Below are 18015 nucleotides of genomic sequence, written 5' to 3' on the forward strand. Positions count from 1 at the left end.
TTGTTTTTGGGTTTAGAAACTCTAATTTTTTTATTGTATTTCTAATATAATTACTCGAGTATGAAGTTATTAACTCAATATGTAAGCTGAAACTCAATTTAGCCAAACTGAAAATCTAACGAGCTGTAGTATTTTGATGATATCTCATAGCTCAAGGATGCAAATGACCAGCAGGCGACAAGCAGTAAGAATGACTGAACATGAAACTCAATTTGAGACAAGTATTATTTCATTTCAGTTGGGCAAAATCAGATGTTGTCTAGGTAAACCGATGGCAGCAAAAATCATCAGTTTGGCTAATAAGCAAAAATCAATTGGACATGATCAATTGTTGTATTTTGGTCATCCTGATTAGAATGAATCGATTCAGTATGTGTTACGAAACTATGATGATGATCCACAAATCATCTCGACAAATGAAAGTTTGGATCGGAGTTTAAGATGATGATAAATCATGATAAAATTGCTTTGCCTAGACTGAAATAAACAAGGTTGATTTCATCAGACCAAATCATTTTTGGCTTATCAACAAGGCTCGGCAGCATACCTGGTTAGTTTAGCTGATAATTTTGGCTCATTAATTAGGCTCAGGAAAAATGTCCGGCAAGACAAATATGATTGTTTAAATGTCAAGAATAACGCATGATCTTTCAAACGGTCTTATTATTGTATCTAATATATATATATCATTCTTGGAGTATATAAATACAACATCTTGAATATCAGATATAAGCTTTTGAAAGAGATTCAAAGTATAGACAGCCTACATGAAGAAATTATCTAGAATGAGAGCAAACTCATGTGTGAGAGTATATTTGAGAGATAAATACACCGTAAGGTATTAAATCTTCACACACACAATCACTCACATATATACAAGAGAGTTTAACTTCAAAGTTTAAATAAGTAATATTATTTACCCATTGAAGATTTTGTTTATAGTATTTGCATAAGAGGTGTTAAATATTATACGGATCATGAGGTTACGAACTACAATCGATTGTGCTAGGAGTTTCAATCAGGCATGGATAAATACTAAGTTGAAATGGATTTGTACAACAGCGTACTATCAAATTCTTCAAGTGAATCATTCCTAGATGGAAGAAATGATGACTTAGTAGTTTTTAATCTTCAAACATCCATAAACAAATATGTGTCTATTTACTTATCGCATTTATTTATTATTGCTACTTTTTTTATATGCATTGTTGAAACATCTTATGTGTTTTTCAATTACAATTTATTTTGAAAACCAAACTCGATTTAATTTCTTGGCCGTGTGCAATATTTCTAGAACCGAGTTATTGTGTTTCAATATTTATATCCCATCAATCCTAACAATTGTCGTTAATTAAGATTTTAAATTACCAATTATTTTAGTTATACTTACTATTGTCTAATTTCTAAAAATTGATATGGATAAATTGTTTTGTTAAGATAAGATTATATCAGTTCATTTGTATTTTAAACTTTAAGTTAGTTAGATTAGGGTTATATACTGATTTGGTTTTTTGTTTATATGTGTAGCAGCTTTACTCGTTTTTTCTTCAATGGAATAAACTTCCATTCCAGCACATATACATTCTCGTATATCTATCTTCATGGTATCATCAATCATGATCAGCCAATGACAACAATATGGAATGGTCTCTTCTTCTGACATTACACTTTTTTCGGCGACCATGACCCACAACTTGGGTGGATCGTCTCCGATCTCCGATCTCCATCACGTACCATAAATTAAATGGGTGTAATTATCTGTCATTGTCGCAATCAATCTTGATGTTTATATGCTGTCGTGGAAGAAAAGATTATCTCCACAAGTCGGTGTCTCACCCGGATTCCACATATGCTAAATTCAAGATATAGAAGGCTGACAACAACAACATCATGTTGTGGTTAATTAATTCAATGACCCCTGATACTAGAGGAAATTTTCTTATCAACTAATCGCAAAACGAAATATGGGAGGCTGCTCAAGAAACATATTCTTGTAGGGACAATACGACAGAAATATTTCAGATTGAGTTGGCCATCCACGACCTTCGCTAGGACGAGAACATTGTGACTAATTTCTTCTCTGTCCTTATACTCCATTGGCAAAATATTGATTCTACTGAATCACACGACTGCAAATGCTAAAAGGATGAGAAGTTATATCAATCCATTATTGAAAACAAGAGGGTCTTTAAATTCTTGATGGGTTTACATTCTAGCCATGATGATGTTTGAGGCCAAATCCTTGGTACCGAGACATTTCCTAGGTTGTGCACGTCAATCTCCGAGGTCTTTCAGAAGGAAACCCGACTTAAATTTACATTGGTTTCCTCGTAGAACACATTCGCATCCTCTGATATCTTTGACTTCGCACTTCAATGACAGTTCTTTTCCAAATCCAGTGAATTTCCTGGCCAGAAAACATAAAATATGGACAGTCTTCACCAGCCAGTAAGAGCAAAATTATTCCAGGACGTCCGTGGTTCGATATTTTCAAGAAATCCACTCTCAATTTGGATAATTGATGGAAGATACATAGAAAACCCGGAGACTGGAAGCCTGCACAAGAACGGCATTCCCTTGCTGCTACTGTCTCGGAGCAGTCCACTTTAGATTAACTTGTAGTGCTTCAAAGACTATTTGGGTAGCTATCTCCTCCGTCGTCGCCTTCTAATTGATATAGGCAATCCAAGATGACATTCCACTTGCTTCCTTATGTCAGAATGATTTATCAAATTACTGGATAATCTATTCTGGTACATCTGATCATATGGTTGAACAATTGCGATTTTTCACATCGTTCAGCCACTTTACTGTTCCAAAATTAGTAAAGGTTACAAATGAGTCTTGTACTAAGGTGTTCGGGTCGGGTTCCATCTGGTTATCCTTGGATTTATGCTTACATAATATGTTATTTTTCCAAGCACTTCATTGTAACTTATTATCCGTCAGTATGTTAAATAAAGATCTACATTGCTCTACCATTTTTCAACTGATTCATGTGATTTCATGACCTGGAATCGAGGATGACGATTGGCGATACTGATTGTTGTGCAGGCCTCTACATCCTTAAGATGAAGTCCATCTCGCACCTTCATCCAATGCATCTGGTCCACCCATTTCCAAGTTTCAATCTAATAAGGATAGTGATATATTAGACGTTATCTCATAGGGCATTCAAATTTTGTGTATATTAGTAGATTATTTCCATCATTGTTTATTAATAAAATTTGCATTTTTCCCATTGTAATGTTTGTCAGTTATCAAAACATGCTCGTACATCTTTCAAACCACAACCATATTTTCCATCCAAACCTTTTGAACTAATCAACAACGATATTTAGGGTCCTTCACGTGTAAAAAACTTTACAAGTACCATTGGTTATTATTATTTGGTGATCATATTTGTCTTTTCTTGTTATTTTACATGAAAGATAAGAGTGATTCACAAATATTTCAAACATTCAACATTATGATCCAAACGCAATTCTCTACAAACATCCATATCATGTGCACTGATTGAACAAGACATTTTTTTAAATCTGTTTTAGGTGATTATATGGGACACTTGACTCCTAATCGTTATTACAATATAATTTGATTATAGTAAATTAATTACAGTTGAAAACGAGTAAAAATTTTCTTTACAACGAGCCCAAAATGTATCAACTATAACTATAATACTAAAAATAGTATATGATAAAGTCTCATCTAAATATATCACATCATAAAATAAGCTCACACATGACTGACATTAACTACATACAAACAAGTATATAGATACATATATACACTGGGATAGACCACTCAACCTCAACCTCAACCTCAACTCAGATGTAACTCCCTCCAGAAGTACCCTTTCTGGCCTCCTGATAACCTGGAGTACCTGCCATTGTCCACACACAAAGACAACAACAACCTCCTTGGGGGTGAGCAAACACTCTTTATGGAACAACTATAATATATACAACATGTATCTACACAATGATATATGATATGCAATGCATGCATGTCGTGGAGATATCAGATCAAATGCTCATCCACTGAGAATGTATCAGAACCAATCGAATCGCTATCAAATCAATGTACTCGAGCTGGCACACCGACCTCAATCAAGTATAAGGGATGGTCTGTATGATAGCGTCGACAAAGCGCCATCAAATCCCAAATCTCAACCAATCAATCATAGAGGCCACGAATGACTATGTTTTTAAGGGTCACATAATGCCAAACATAGCATCGTGCTCAGAACCCCAGAATCAAAATCCAATGATATAAAGATATCCAATGATCATAGCTCAACATGCATGTCATATATCGATGTATAAATAAAACGATGTGTGTTAAAAAAATATTTATTTTATACATCGATGTACCAATCATGAATGTCGTGTATGTCACATCAACTCAACAAATAAGGCTTATAGACACATATTTTCAGTCAAATCAATGAAGCATATATCATATGATATAGATACATGTCATATGTTACTCGGTCGCAACATACCTCAATTCTTCGTTTCCAGTTTAATGTAATTTTAAGATTTCAGTACAGAAAATCTATTTACGTAATCAAAATATTTATTTCAATCAATAAATTCATTCAAATTTCACATTAATAATGTATTTGAAGGTATCAATTCGTTCTACGCTATTCAGTTTAACCTTTACGTTGTTATGATAATTATATCGCATAATAAATCCTAATATAATTATCCTAATAACTCATTGTTATATAATCATTTTTATACATATAATCATTTACATCAAAATTTCAAGTTTCAAAATTGTTTTCAAACTTTGAAAATTCATATTATAGTAGTTATTAGCATTATTGTCGATTTTACTATCTAATTAAGTTTTTTAAGTTAAGAAGAGTCAATTTAAATATTAAAATTTAGAATTATTATTTATTCTATGAATTTTTAAATCAAAGTTTTATTAAATTTCAAAAAGTAAAATATTAAGTATTTTTGTTGTTTTTGTTATTATTTTTTCCATTTTTTTACATAGATAAGAAATTAATTTATTCAATGTAATCTCGGTAAATAATTTTGATAATATTTAAGGGTGAATTGATCCGAGAATATTATATAAAAATTGTGTNATAACACACACACACATATATGTAAAACAATTCAAAACATTATTTAGTATTATGTAAATTTTTAATAAAAATATTATAATTTATAGACTAATTGAAAATATTAGAAAATATCATTTAATCATATTATAAATATACAATAAATAAATTTTTTCAAAAATTTAATAATGAATTTAAATTTTATTTATTCAAAAATTATTATTATTTTCAATTTTATGACAAAAAAATCAAAAAATATATAAATATAAAAAATATAATTAATTTATATATTAAGATACTTTTTTAAGGACAAGAGACAATGAGATGAAAGGAGACTTGAGGATAGAAATGACAACGAGATGTGTTTGGGATGATCCGAGATTCGCTCCACCCAGAAAATTAATACCCTGGATAGGGGTGTGCAATCGGTCTATTCAGTTACCGACCGAACCGAATAGACATATAACCGATTTAACCGATTTTATTTCAAATAACCGAACCGATCGAAATATTCATAGAAACCGAATTAACCGAACCGATTTTAAATCGGTTATTTCGGTTACCGACCGATATTTTTTAAAAAATACGAATTTTAACACAAAAAAAAATAAAATAATGGAGATCTTATTAATAACAAGGAACATTGAACAAAAAATACCAATAATAAATAGAAATATTGAAGATAAAATTATTGGATGAATGAGCTTCTTTTCTAAAATATGAAAAGTTGGGTTTCCTTCTAATGTATTTTTAATGCCCATATACAACTTAAATTAATATATATACTAATTCGGTTAATTTGGTTTAACCGAATTTTTCAAATTAAAACCGAAACCGAACCGAATTAACCGATTTTCTAAAATTTCAAAACCGAACTTCCGAATTCACCGAACCGACGGTTAATTCGATTTAACCGAAATTTTGTACAATCCTAACCCTGGATCTGTCTCGTCTCTAAACCAGACGGATCCAACCCAGGTTAGACACGTGAACCCGCTATACACTTAACGGAGAAAAATACATGTAAATCAAATAACGCTAGAATTTTACTTAATTTAGAAACCTTTAGCTTCGTTCTGGCTCATCAATCAAACGCTAGAAACATGGATTTGATTCCAAGTTCAGCTGTAAGTGAAGGACCACTGTTTGCAGAGGTGAATATGGGCGGTGCTGATGCTTTTGGACCGCCTACCGTTCGCGCCACCGTGGTTCAGGCTGCCACCGTCTTCTACGACACCGCCGCCACTCTCGGTGGCTTCCGCTTCAATTTCTTTTCATTTTTCTTGATGAATTGGATTCATTTGCTATTTGGGTTTCTTATGTTGATGATTTTCTTTTTTAATTATGCATGCTCATGTTTGGCTGGGGTGGGAAATTTACGGTTTAGGGAACTTTAGGGTGGAAATATTTTCCAGTTGAAATAGAATTGATGAGTTTTATCATTGGAAGAAGGCTAATTGTTTTGTTTTAATCAACTGAGTATCAAGTTTCTCTATTTTTTGGTGTCAGCACCTTGTATGGAGGTAGGTAGCCGAAGGGGAAAAAAATGTCACATTCCAAATGGAATTTTTCAAAACAAGTGCAAGTTATGTTCTAAGAAAATCATGAACTTCTATTTAGACTAGAATCCCTGGCTCGCTGCACCTGCTGGGAAAGGGATAGGGCAGATACTGTGATTCTTGTTTCATGTGTGATAAACTTCTGCCCTCTGGAATTTGCTGTATGAGAGTACTGAAAATGCGTGATTGTTCTGATAGATAAAGCTGAGAGGCTTCTGGCTGAAGCAGCATCATATGGATCTCAGTTAGTTGTGTTTCCGGAAGCATTTATAGGTGGCTATCCCCGTGGATCAGATTTTGGTGTTACAATTGGCAACCGTACGGCCAAGGGTAAGGAAGAGTTCCGAAAATATCATGCTGCCGCTATTGATGTTCCTGGTAAGAATTTAGCGTCCGTAATATCACATAATGGCTGTCTAGATTTTGTGAGTCCACAATTCACAGTTTCTGCCTTTCGTTTTCTGCAACTGCACCATAGGATTAGCTTGATTTTTTACCCACAGGACTTGTTTTAAGCATAGAAATTGAATTCGTAGATCTCATAGGTATCAGCAGAATGTGGGGCTTTGCTGGAGTATTTGGATAGAGATTCCTGTGGCATGAAACTGTTATGGCCTAGGGATATTGACCGAGTTATGGGACGGTGTATCAGTTGTTTGTTAAGATCTGTGATACTCCTTGTCTTGGATGATCTACTTCCTTTTTCACTTTCGTGATGAATTTAGGTAGAGGCTCATTAATGAGTGCACTCTGGATCTTGTAGCAATATTTAGGAAGAAATTCTTTGTGTTTTATGATACTCGCATTTATACCCAAGTTCTGGCCAAATAAAAATGAAAAATTATTCCTAAAATCAAACCTCCCTAACCTATTTGGCTATTTCTTTCCTTATTTATTCTCATGGGATAATGATTATTCTTATTTCGAAACAAATGGATAAACATAAATAAATAAAACAGGTTAGAGTTCACCAGGAAGAAGTAACAAAAGTTTCCGGAATTTCCCATGCTGAACTGTTTATTAGTGACATTTTTTAACATGATCGAGCTATGTATTGGGTCTGTAGAGGTCTGGGCCGGTGTGTGTGCATCCTTTGTGACATTGCAGAAACGTATAATTAGAGAGAGTAACTCAGTTGTACAACCATCAGTGACGATTCTTGCTTAGGTGGGTGAAGTTATATAAAAACATGAAGGTTCATTGGTAGCTAAAATAATTTTTGTTACACCCAAACATATGATTAGATATAAATGTTATTTTTAAGTAATTTTTGTTTACAAAATCTTGATGTAAAAAGTTGTAATGCCAAACATATATTAAGATATACTCCATCCATCTCAATTATATATTTCAACTTTCCTTTTTAGTTTGTCCCAAATATACAGACATTTATCCAAAACATACAGACATGTATCCATATTCAGCAATATTTTTTCTATTCTTTTTCTAATACACTCTTATTTAATTTGGGGTCTTGTAATTAACTAACTATTGGAAAAATAACAAACTATTTAATATTTATAATCACTAATTAAACAAGGGTAAATTGAAAAGTTGTTTGTATAACTGTTATGTCCAATGAATTCCTTAATCTGTATGAAAAAAGAAACAATCCAATATATGGGGACAGAGGTAGTATATGTTTTTTTATACACATGCATTTTGTGTCTTAATGTAAAAATGTTTATTTTAAATAAACCCATGAGCTCTTATGCCAAGCACATGATGTGTAAATCTTAAAAGAATGCGGCGGCAGGTTAGCTAAGAGTTTCTGGACTGGAGTTTTAATGAAAATTTGATTTTCCTTTTAGGTCCTGAAGTTGATCGTTTGGCTGCTATGGCGGGAAAATATAAGCTGCATCTAGTGATGGGTGTTATTGAGAGAGACGGATATACTTTGTACTGTGCCGTTTTGTTCTTTGATTCTCAAGGTCGCTATCTAGGAAAGCATAGAAAAGTCATGCCAACAGCCCTAGAGCGCATAATTTGGGGTTTCGGAGATGGGTCCACAATTCCCGTTTTTGAGACTCCTATTGGAAAAATTGGTGCAGCAATTTGTTGGGAAAACAGGATGCCACTTCTAAGGACGGCTATGTATGCCAAAGGTCAGAATTTTTAGTGGTATTTATACTTTTCACTGTACTAAAATATGAAATAAGCTTACCATTGTATGAAGAGTTATAGCTGACAATGATAGTATAACTCAAATTTCTTAAATTATGAAGTAATCCAAGTGTCATATTTTGATAATTTCACCACATAAACAGCCACTTGGATTTGCATTTACAATTGCAGTTCCCAAACATACGATGATACCGAGTATATAACTTTCCACAAGTTGATATGATTTTTAAGTTACAGGCTTGGTCTACTCAATTTCCGAATATCTTGATCTGCCAATCCACTCGTGTTACTTGATTTCAGGATGGTAATGTTTTCAGGTGTTGAAATATACTGTGCACCCACAGCTGATGCAAGAAATGTGTGGCAATCATCGATGATCCACATTGCTCTGGAAGGCGGGTGTTTCGTTCTATCTGCCAACCAGTTCTGTAGAAGGAAAGATTATCCACCGCCACCCGAGTACGTGTTTTCTGGCGTGGATGAAGATCTTACACCAGATTCTGTTGTTTGTGCTGGCGGTAGCGTCATAATCTCACCATCAGGAACTGTACTGGGAGGCCCAAATTATGAAGGAGAGGCGCTTATTTCTGCTGATTTAGGTAGGCCTCTAATTTTCAACTTTGATAATTGGTTTGGAGTTTTATCGAGTTTGGCTGCCTTGTGGTTTTCGTCCAGTGATCAAGTGTATTCTTTTCAAGATGTTTCTTATCAAATTAACATTAAATATGCAGATCTTGGGGAGGTAGTTCGTGCAAAATTTGATTTTGATGTGGTTGGTCATTATGCTCGTCCTGAAGTCCTCAGTCTGATCGTGAAGGACCACCCCATGTGTCCAGTGTCATTCACATCAGCATCTGGGAAATCTGAGACCTCTCAATAGTGATGGTACCTTTCTAACCCGTGTTGTTAAAACAATTGGTGGCTCTTAAAATTGAAATCATCCCCTGAATAACTTGTCTTCAATGTTCAGCTATTTGCCCAAATTTATTTTGTTGATATCTTGGAAAGAATCCTTCTCCACAATATGGATTTTGATTGTGAATCCCATTATAAAAATTAAAATCACAGAAGGAATGCGCCTAAACTCTAGGCTCAATGAGACTCAGTCCTTCGATACATGCCTTCAACATGAAGCATGAGCCTTGGTGCAGTTTAAAGGCTCATACCGCATTCTAGCCACTCCTTAAATTTAGTAACAGTTATTTCAAGATGAAATGTAAATTAATGATTTTTGTTGTTGCTTGCACGCTAATAATAATTTGTTTTATCGTCAATATATTGGATGATACGTGATGTAATTTTCTTTACATATTTAGATGATAGTATGTTATCTGATTGCCATTTAAAAGTCTACTTGTATGATCCTGATATGTGTCAGTTGAGATGGCTACTAAGCTACTGCTAGAAGTAAATTGAATCTAGCGTTATGCATGTTATTGTGTTTAGAGTTGGAGTCGATGTGTCATTGTGTGAAATTTTCTTACTCAACATGATCCTCTCCCAAATCTCCTTCCTCTTAGGTCAGATCTTCATTGTCCTCCCTCCTCCAATATCGCGTGAAAAGCATGAAAAAACCAGTTAGGGGGCACCGGGATATCTCCCGGCATGACCCATCCGATCCCTAAGTCTGGTAAAACAACCATGGAAAGTAGAAAAATGAGAGAGAATGTGTGTAAAGAGAGAGGGTTAGAGACCGATAAAATTTTGATCCCCCTCTTGAGGAGGAGAAGCTGATATATATTAAACAATTCACCATTGTTTAAATTATTAAAAAATATACGCCTCAAAGATGTCGGGTCTATGTCATCGTGTAATCCTTATTCTCCTACTCATAGTTATTTTGGGCGCAAGGCGTACTAAAACGCTAGGATACCTTGGAGCCTGAGGCGCGTGCACGTTTTATCGAAGGAAAGCGCATTTAAGTTAAATTTTAAAATTCAATATATATAAAGTGCTTTATACTATAATATTATATAAATTAAATATTTTTCACAAAGATAACAAATATTATAAATAAAAAGTTCATTAATAGATAATGTAATGTTAATCATAACCAGAAAAAAATTAATTATTTAAAGTTCATTAGTAAATCATCAATTCATAGTATATTAAAAAAAATCTAATATCTAAATCATCAAATTCTTGTTCAACGTCTGCAACTATATCGTCGTCATCGTCGTCGTCGTCGTCGCAATGATAAGTCATGAGTGTAGAAGAAATTAGATTAAAAGTTTTTATAAAAGATTACACTATCATATAAATCATCAAATTCTTTATCATCCTGCTCAACTATCATTATCACCGTAAAAGAAGGAAAATTACAGTAAAAGTTTGAATAAAGAACTTATGAAATTTCTGTTAAAAAAATCTTGCATAAATGAGCGATAGTTTTTTTAATCATTAAATAGCCATGAACTTTGTTAATTAAGCTTCAAATTTGGTTGAGTTCGAGTTAATTTTTATTCACCTACAAAATATCAGTCCAATTCTTTAAAGCGCACGCTTTTGCGCCTCTCGGAGCCTCGCGCCTAGGCAGAGGCGCACGCTTTAAGCGCGCTTGTTTCAAGTGCTTCGCCTGGGAAATAACCCAGGCACCGGGCGCACACTTTTAATAACTATGCTCCTACTATTCTTGAATTGACTAGGAAAATCATGATAACGTGTTAAAACATGATGACATACCATGTGACATGTCAATGGATTATTTTAGAGGTATCACCACTCCCTCCCTTCAAGTCGAGACAATGAGGTAAATGAGAAGACTCGATAAAAGCTAGAGAATGCAGAATAATCGCATATGATAATAACATCCCTTCAAGTAGTTGCGACGGGAAATTGGCAATCAGTCCCCAGCCGTCGTTTTTTTTTGTGTTCAGTCTTGGGTACTTTTTTAGTACCACATTTCCACATGAAGTGTACCACAATTTGTATGACATAGTACCACAATTTTGTGGGTAGGGAGTGAACCCAAAGAAATGTTTTGATTGGGGATTTTTCACCAACTTCCCCTAGTTGCGACGACCGGATAAATGAGTCGGACCCATATAGTCTACAAGGACCAAATGAACAAATATATACCCGTCCATTCTAGGAAGATAGTGGCCAAGGACTTGTGTTTGACGAGGGGTCGAACTAAGATAATGACTATTGAAGATCATAGCACTCCTTCAGGCAAGCACAAGATATCCGAGGCACAACGGCAAAAAACTCCGAGGTGAGTATGAGGACTGAACTAACGTCCATATCCAAGAGATACATAGAAAAAATCGCAAACCATGTAGTAAAGTTTGAGTCAATATCCCCTATAGCAGAAAATCTTGAAAATATATGTTTTTCTTGCTGCATAGCAAATGCATAATAATATATCAAAAAAGCCACATGGAGAAATCTCAAGCAATATCATGTAGTCAGAAAACCAAATATCCGAAAACTATTATAACTCTTATTTATATCTTGATCAGCTTAACAAAATAAAGTCGTGTATGGTTGAAATCCCCTATAAAATCTGTGCTCATTGTAACCATGACAATGGGAACTTGGTGTAACCATAGCTCCTGAGTTCCTGATCACTAATTGATGCTACCCCGAGCTCCTGAGTAACGACACCCAGCTGTAACCCTTGAAAACATCCTCCAACACATCAGCATAACTCTTATCCTAGGCTCGGCCTCAACGGAAAAAATGGGAAAAAAAATCACATATCCGCTAACTCCTTTGCTAGGCCCGTACTTGGTAGGAAAAATGAAAAACATAATCCATTTCCGCTAACTCCTCTGTGCTTGGCCCCGATTGGAAAAATGAGAACACAAATCAGACTGACCACCCGCCCTTGGTTTATGATATCATTTGTTTACTTGTCGTGGGTGGTCCAGGAGAGGAGTCTGGATTGTGTCCTCATATTTCCTGCTGGTGCCGGGCACAGGGGAGTTAGCGGAAATGGAACATGTTTTTCATTTTTCCTACCAAGGACGGGCATAGCAGAGGAGTCACCGGAGATGTGATGTTTTTTCAATTTTTAGGGGTATAAAAGTTGTGGGGTGGGAGGATATCCTCGCGCGCCAGCAGCTCGGCCCGTCCCTAGCGTGGATAGATAAAAATTTGTATGATCTTTGCTGGAGGCATTCGGAATTAAGGGAGGCTTTCTCATTATAATAATTCACACTGAAGTATATGATTTCTTTTAGAAGTTTGATGTCATTACTATCTTGTTAAAGCTCCAATTCCAATTCCAATTCCAATTCCAATTCCAATTCCAATTCCAGCTGTAGTTACCAATGATTTGAATGCATGTGATCTGAATAATCCCACCTATTTTCTTTAATTCTTTATTTACAACAATTATTGGGTATCAGCAGTCAAACTTTCTTTGATCGGTAAACAAATCATGTATGTATTTTAAATAAAAAAAATTAATTAAAAAACATGTAACAAAATTCAGTGCCTGAATAATAATGTAGGGGTAAGTTGACAGATCTTTTCTTTATTCTTTCTATANTATATAGTTTACATTCTATTTCATTTTAAATTTTGTGGGGATCACAAATATTATTGTACTATTTGTTGGTATATCAGGCGAATTAAATCAAACGTACCATTACAGCAAAACATCATCACAAACATATAATCAACAATCGAATATGAACATCAATATTTGTAGTGATTCATTCCAACGATAAGTTACGTTCACTCAAGGACATCACTTATTTATTAATAACAAAGAACACAAGAGAATCGAAAATACAAAATAATTTTCTCTCCACTAATCTATTTTTCATTTCAAAACCACCCAAAAACACAAGATCCTTTATTCTACTATCATACTATAGAAGTGAAATAGAGGACTGGAGGTAATACCCCGACGAAACATCATAAGCACATAATCAACACTATCTCTGTCCTCACTCGACGAAAATAATTTACCAAATTGACAAGGAATATATCGTATAATGAAGTTCTTCACAAATATTTTGAAGGGAGAGTGTACTGAGAGATTGATTGCGTAAGGATTGGAAAATTTATGTCAATTGGATGGATAAAAACTTGTGGGTTATTGTAGTCTTGTGAAATCTGACAAGCAGAAGACACACAGAGAGACTATGTAATGCATATAAATTACATGGGGCCATTAAAACTAGGCCATGTGCAAGATGACAAGAAAAACATCACAATTGATTGAGCTTTTCAATTATTTGAGTGACACTATCGGGAAAAATGTAACACCAATGTGTATATTCTTGTGTTTTTTTTTTATGGAACAAAATTGAATCTACGTTCTTGGACGCAACATGGTTGAATTTTATTTCCCTTCCAACAAAAATTAGCATAAATTAAATATATGAAAACATCGTCGAATCATCGGTATACTTCACATGCCAACCTCTCCGTGTCTTTCGAAGAAGCAACATTTTGTTGGCCTGGATCATCCAAGTCTTGAGACGCTGCCGCAATTCTTGAACCAGAAACAATGTGATCCCTTAGATCTTTAATCATATTGTATCTTTCGAGTTCATCTTCCATACTTTTCTTCCAAGATTGTGATGCAAATTCGAACAATCCTCTGTTATCAAGCACCTCCAAATCCCCATGTTTGTTGGTACTAAATTCCCACTCTGTGCTCTTATCGGTCCATTTGGTTTCTGTACAAATGGCTGGTTTCTTGGTTCCATCATTTTTAACTGCACAACTCCATTGGAAACTCTTACTCATATCGTCCAAGTCGAATTTGATGGAATGTAGATCATCTGCAGGCTCATATTCTTTACATACTTCAAGGTTTTCTTGATCATTGGATTGGAATTTGCACAATCCAGGCAACGTTTCCCTCAAATACACCTCGAGTTCCTTAATCTTATCAAATGTTGGAGAGGCTTTCTCTTGTTTCTCAGTTTTCTTGAATTGCAAATAGGCCTCGACTTCATCCCTCAACTCATCAAGAACTGCATTTTTCTCCTCGAATTGATACTTAGCTTCCGAAAGCTTCATCTGAACACGTTCCTCGCGTAATATATCAGCTAATTGTAGCATCTCCCTCTCTTTTTCGACCTCTTGTCGAACTTTATCAGATCGTCTCTTTATCTGCTCTACCACAGCCCTGTCTTCTCCAACGCCACGAGCCATTTCCTCGCACACTTGCTCCAGAAGTCTACGTCCCCTTTTCTCACTCTCAAGATCTTTGCTAGCCACAGATAGAGAAGCCTTCATTTCTCCAAGTTCGATACCGAGTTTCTTGTTCAGTCTCTCAGTTTGTCGTCTCAACTTCCTCTCTTTATTAAGCTCTCCAGATATACATATAATGGCACGTTGTATCCTATCTCCTTCTTTGATTTTCCAAATCCTTTTTTCTTCTTGAAACTGCTTCAAGATTAGATCAATTTCACCCCTTTCCAAGCTTTGTTCTTTGAGTAACTTATTGACTTGTACGCAAACCCTATCAAGCTCAAACTGCAGAGCTGACATAAGGGATAAGCTTGCCGAAGTTTGATGTTCAAGGCGCCAAATGCGACTCAATGCTTTGAGCAGTTCTTTAGATGTTTCAAGTGAGTGAATTACATCTTTGAGTCGATTCTTGGATACGATTCTGTGTCGACATGGACTTTGGGATTGGATCTGTGAATGATCATCCTGCATGGCCTTGTTTGATAACAAATATCACCACAAAAGAATCAAGATTTTGATCTAGATTTCGAAATAGAAAATTAGTAAATATCAGAAACTATGTATCTGTGCAATTCAAAATTTAAAATGTAGGATCAAGCGCTTCTTGTCATACCAAAGACTATAACCGATAGAAACACTGCAACTCAAATATTTGAACCCTAAAATGGTCGAGCGCTATATTTCAATAGCTGCAATGCCTGATATTGCTTGGGAATGTTATACTTTCAGACAAATACATGTAAAACGGACATTATTTCGAGTGACAGANACAGCACTGACATATTGTTTTTTAGGTGGTGCCCATGGGAAAACCAGAACATGTTCTAAGTTGTAATAAGGTAAACTTATGTTTTTGTCCATTTCGTGGTGGGTTTTGTTGGGGGGTGGGGGGGGGGGGGGGTTGGCTTCAAAAGTCCTAATGCATTTAAAATCACATGATTTTACAGAAGACACTAGGTACTCAATATTTTCTAAATTATCTATGGAAATTACATTTTTAGCCCTCCATCAAGAAAATACCAAAAGATTTTTTTATTCACTTCACCATACCTCAAACAAGCACTTGCAAGGAGAATGTGAACTATATTCATTGCTCCCTTTTGATGGATCCATTTTCTGCAAATTTCACACAAAGAACACAAATTTAATACATTGATAAATCAAGAATCTAGTAGCTTAATATAGGTTGTTTTATTATGTATGTATACATCACTCCAAACAGTTTGTACATTCAATATCTGTGTATGGATCGATTTGATGATATACGATCTTAGCCAAAAATATTTCTTTGATTTGTGACTTATTTTCGTAAATTATTTCTTAAACATGTTACAGAAACAAAAATCAAAACAAGTGTTATTTTAAAAATAAAAAAGTTCATGTATGAATCCCATTTATGTTATATATACATGGATGTATCCCAAGAATCAATCGGAGTTTTGGACAAGAAATAGGCTGAAATGGTTTAAATTTCTTCTAAAACAGGAGCAAGTTTTGGACTTTTTACCTTTTTTTAACTGTGGTGTTGGCATGCAAATCTTTTGAGGCCCTTGTACATAATTCAGCTGTGATTTTCAAACTTGTGGAGAGGGGAAAATGTTGCAAATGACTTGATGTCAAATTGTTATGGAGAGACAACCACAAAGGTCTCTCAACTGTCGAAAAAAGATTTCTTGGAAGAGGAGAAGTTTGAAGAAAGTGGAGGAGAGAATATGTTAATGAAGAGAGAACGTTTCTTGATTATGTTAATGAAGATTGTTTATATATATAAATATTTTGAAGAAAGTGGAGGAGAGAATATGTTAATGAAGAGAGCACGTTTCTTGATTATTTTAATGAAGATTGTTTATATATATAAATATATAGATTTGATATGCTGGACAACTACCGTNCAAAGCTACGTATGTGGGTAATTTAATTGTTGATTTTTTACTTTAATCTTCTATTTGCAACATTCTTGAAGTTGAAGCGTTGTATTAAAAGAGATTATATTGATAATAAATACGTTTTAATCTATCAAATGTGTTACATTAAAATACATTTTCCTCATAGAATTATTCAATTTCCCTTAAATATAAATAAGTTGTTGCCATTAATAATAATCTAGAAAATTAAATATTATAAGTGGATATTTTAATGTCAATTAACATGGTGGACCATTGTTTGAATAAATACTGTTGACCTCTGTCAAAGGTAAATGAGATGATGTGCATCCTATTAAGATCATTTTGATAATTGAAATATTTGAATTTGAATATAATATATTATGAATCGAGTCTCACAAATATAGATATTTGATATCGTTTCATACGAAGATTATTTTTAATATAATAATATTAATTGTATGGAAAAAATAACAATATATTTGATTTTATTAAATTTAAGATAAAATGATAAATTAAAAATTTATCCTTCTTCAACAATTAAAGAATATAAATAAAAATAATATTGTAATTTTAATTCAATATTTTGATTGACATGAGATTAATAATCAACTTTTGATTGGATTAGATTATTAATTATATGATTATACGAAGCCAATAAAACACAACCTTAATTATAATCTCCATATCATTCACCATTTTAATGAAATTTAATTAATTATATTACATTTATTAGATATATTATATACTAATTTTAATAATCGACATTTGATCACCACAATAATTCGGTCAACAGAAGAATACTTTCCATTAATTTAATTCATTAAGCATGTAAAATATTATAAAAATCGACATATATAGTATCATAATATAAAAGTCAGTGAATTAATTAACTTATTCACCATAATCTAAATTATGAAATGGTCAATGGGTTTAAAAAATTGTCCAAATTAAAAGACCAATCTTTTGAATTTGGGTCTTTCAAAAAAATTCATACTAAATTGTATATGACTCATTTTTTGAATAGTATTATTACCTTATCCGACTCGACCCGATCAACCCGAATCGACACCTTTACATGTTTGTTTATATCACATATTACATTAATAGTCATGCATTGGATAGGCATGGAAAATCTTGTATAAATAAGTTATATACAGAAAAAAATCTAGCTATTAACTTTTCGGTACAACAGTCAAATAGGCCAACACAT

The 18015-nt window shown here is 33.9% G+C and overlaps 2 protein-coding genes across 5 annotated transcripts; one reads left to right on the forward strand and one right to left on the reverse strand.

Annotated features, from left to right (window-relative positions):
- The first annotated feature begins 6111 nt into the window (after positions 1 to 6111).
- Positions 6112 to 10125, forward strand: LOC140959659 (bifunctional nitrilase/nitrile hydratase NIT4B). Of its 3 annotated transcripts, none has more exons than XM_073417603.1 (6): positions 6112 to 6331; positions 6838 to 7017; positions 8451 to 8744; positions 9081 to 9362; positions 9495 to 9648; positions 9734 to 10125. In XM_073417603.1, the coding sequence occupies exons 1-5, from the start codon at positions 6184 to 6186 to the stop codon at positions 9641 to 9643; spliced, it is 1053 nt and encodes a 350-aa protein (XP_073273704.1). In that variant the 5' UTR covers positions 6112 to 6183; the 3' UTR covers positions 9644 to 9648; positions 9734 to 10125. The 3 variants fall into 3 exon arrangements, with proteins under 3 accessions (XP_073273704.1, XP_073273705.1, XP_073273703.1); XM_073417604.1 differs by having other exon boundaries at positions 9832 to 10125; XM_073417602.1 differs by having other exon boundaries at positions 9495 to 10125.
- Positions 10126 to 13970: 3845 nt separating this feature from the next.
- LOC140958676 (uncharacterized protein At5g41620-like) lies at positions 13971 to 16634 on the reverse strand. 2 transcript variants are annotated; one of them, XM_073416210.1, is made up of 3 exons: positions 16427 to 16634; positions 15970 to 16035; positions 13971 to 15393 (listed from the first exon to the last, which is right to left on the reverse strand). In XM_073416210.1, exons 2-3 carry the CDS (start codon positions 16030 to 16032, stop codon positions 14116 to 14118), a joined length of 1341 nt encoding a protein of 446 aa, XP_073272311.1. In that variant the 5' UTR covers positions 16033 to 16035; positions 16427 to 16634; the 3' UTR covers positions 13971 to 14115. The 2 variants fall into 2 exon arrangements, with proteins under 2 accessions (XP_073272311.1, XP_073272312.1); XM_073416211.1 differs by having other exon boundaries at positions 13971 to 15438.
- Positions 16635 to 18015: the final 1381 nt, after the last annotated feature.

The sequence above is a fragment of the Primulina huaijiensis genome, chromosome 15 (assembly GCF_012295235.1).
Source record: "Primulina huaijiensis isolate GDHJ02 chromosome 15, ASM1229523v2, whole genome shotgun sequence".
Lineage (NCBI taxonomy): Eukaryota > Viridiplantae > Streptophyta > Magnoliopsida > Lamiales > Gesneriaceae > Primulina > Primulina huaijiensis.

Excerpts from the sequence above, each read along its gene's own strand:
- LOC140959659 (XM_073417602.1), top strand. The coding sequence starts at position 6,184 with ATGGATTTGATTCCAAGTTCAGCTGTAAGTGAAGGACCACTGTTTGCA. Across the intron at positions 8,745-9,080 it reads GACGGCTATGTATGCCAAAG|GTGTTGAAATATACTGTGCA; the intron begins GTCAGAATTTTT and ends TAATGTTTTCAG. Across the intron at positions 9,363-9,494 it reads GCTTATTTCTGCTGATTTAG|ATCTTGGGGAGGTAGTTCGT; the intron begins GTAGGCCTCTAA and ends TTAAATATGCAG.
- LOC140958676 (XM_073416210.1), bottom strand. The coding sequence starts at position 16,032 with ATGGATCCATCAAAAGGGAGCAATGAATATAGTTCACATTCTCCTTGC. Across the intron at positions 15,394-15,969 it reads CTTGCAAGTGCTTGTTTGAG|GCCATGCAGGATGATCATTC; the intron begins GTATGGTGAAGT and ends TTATCAAACAAG.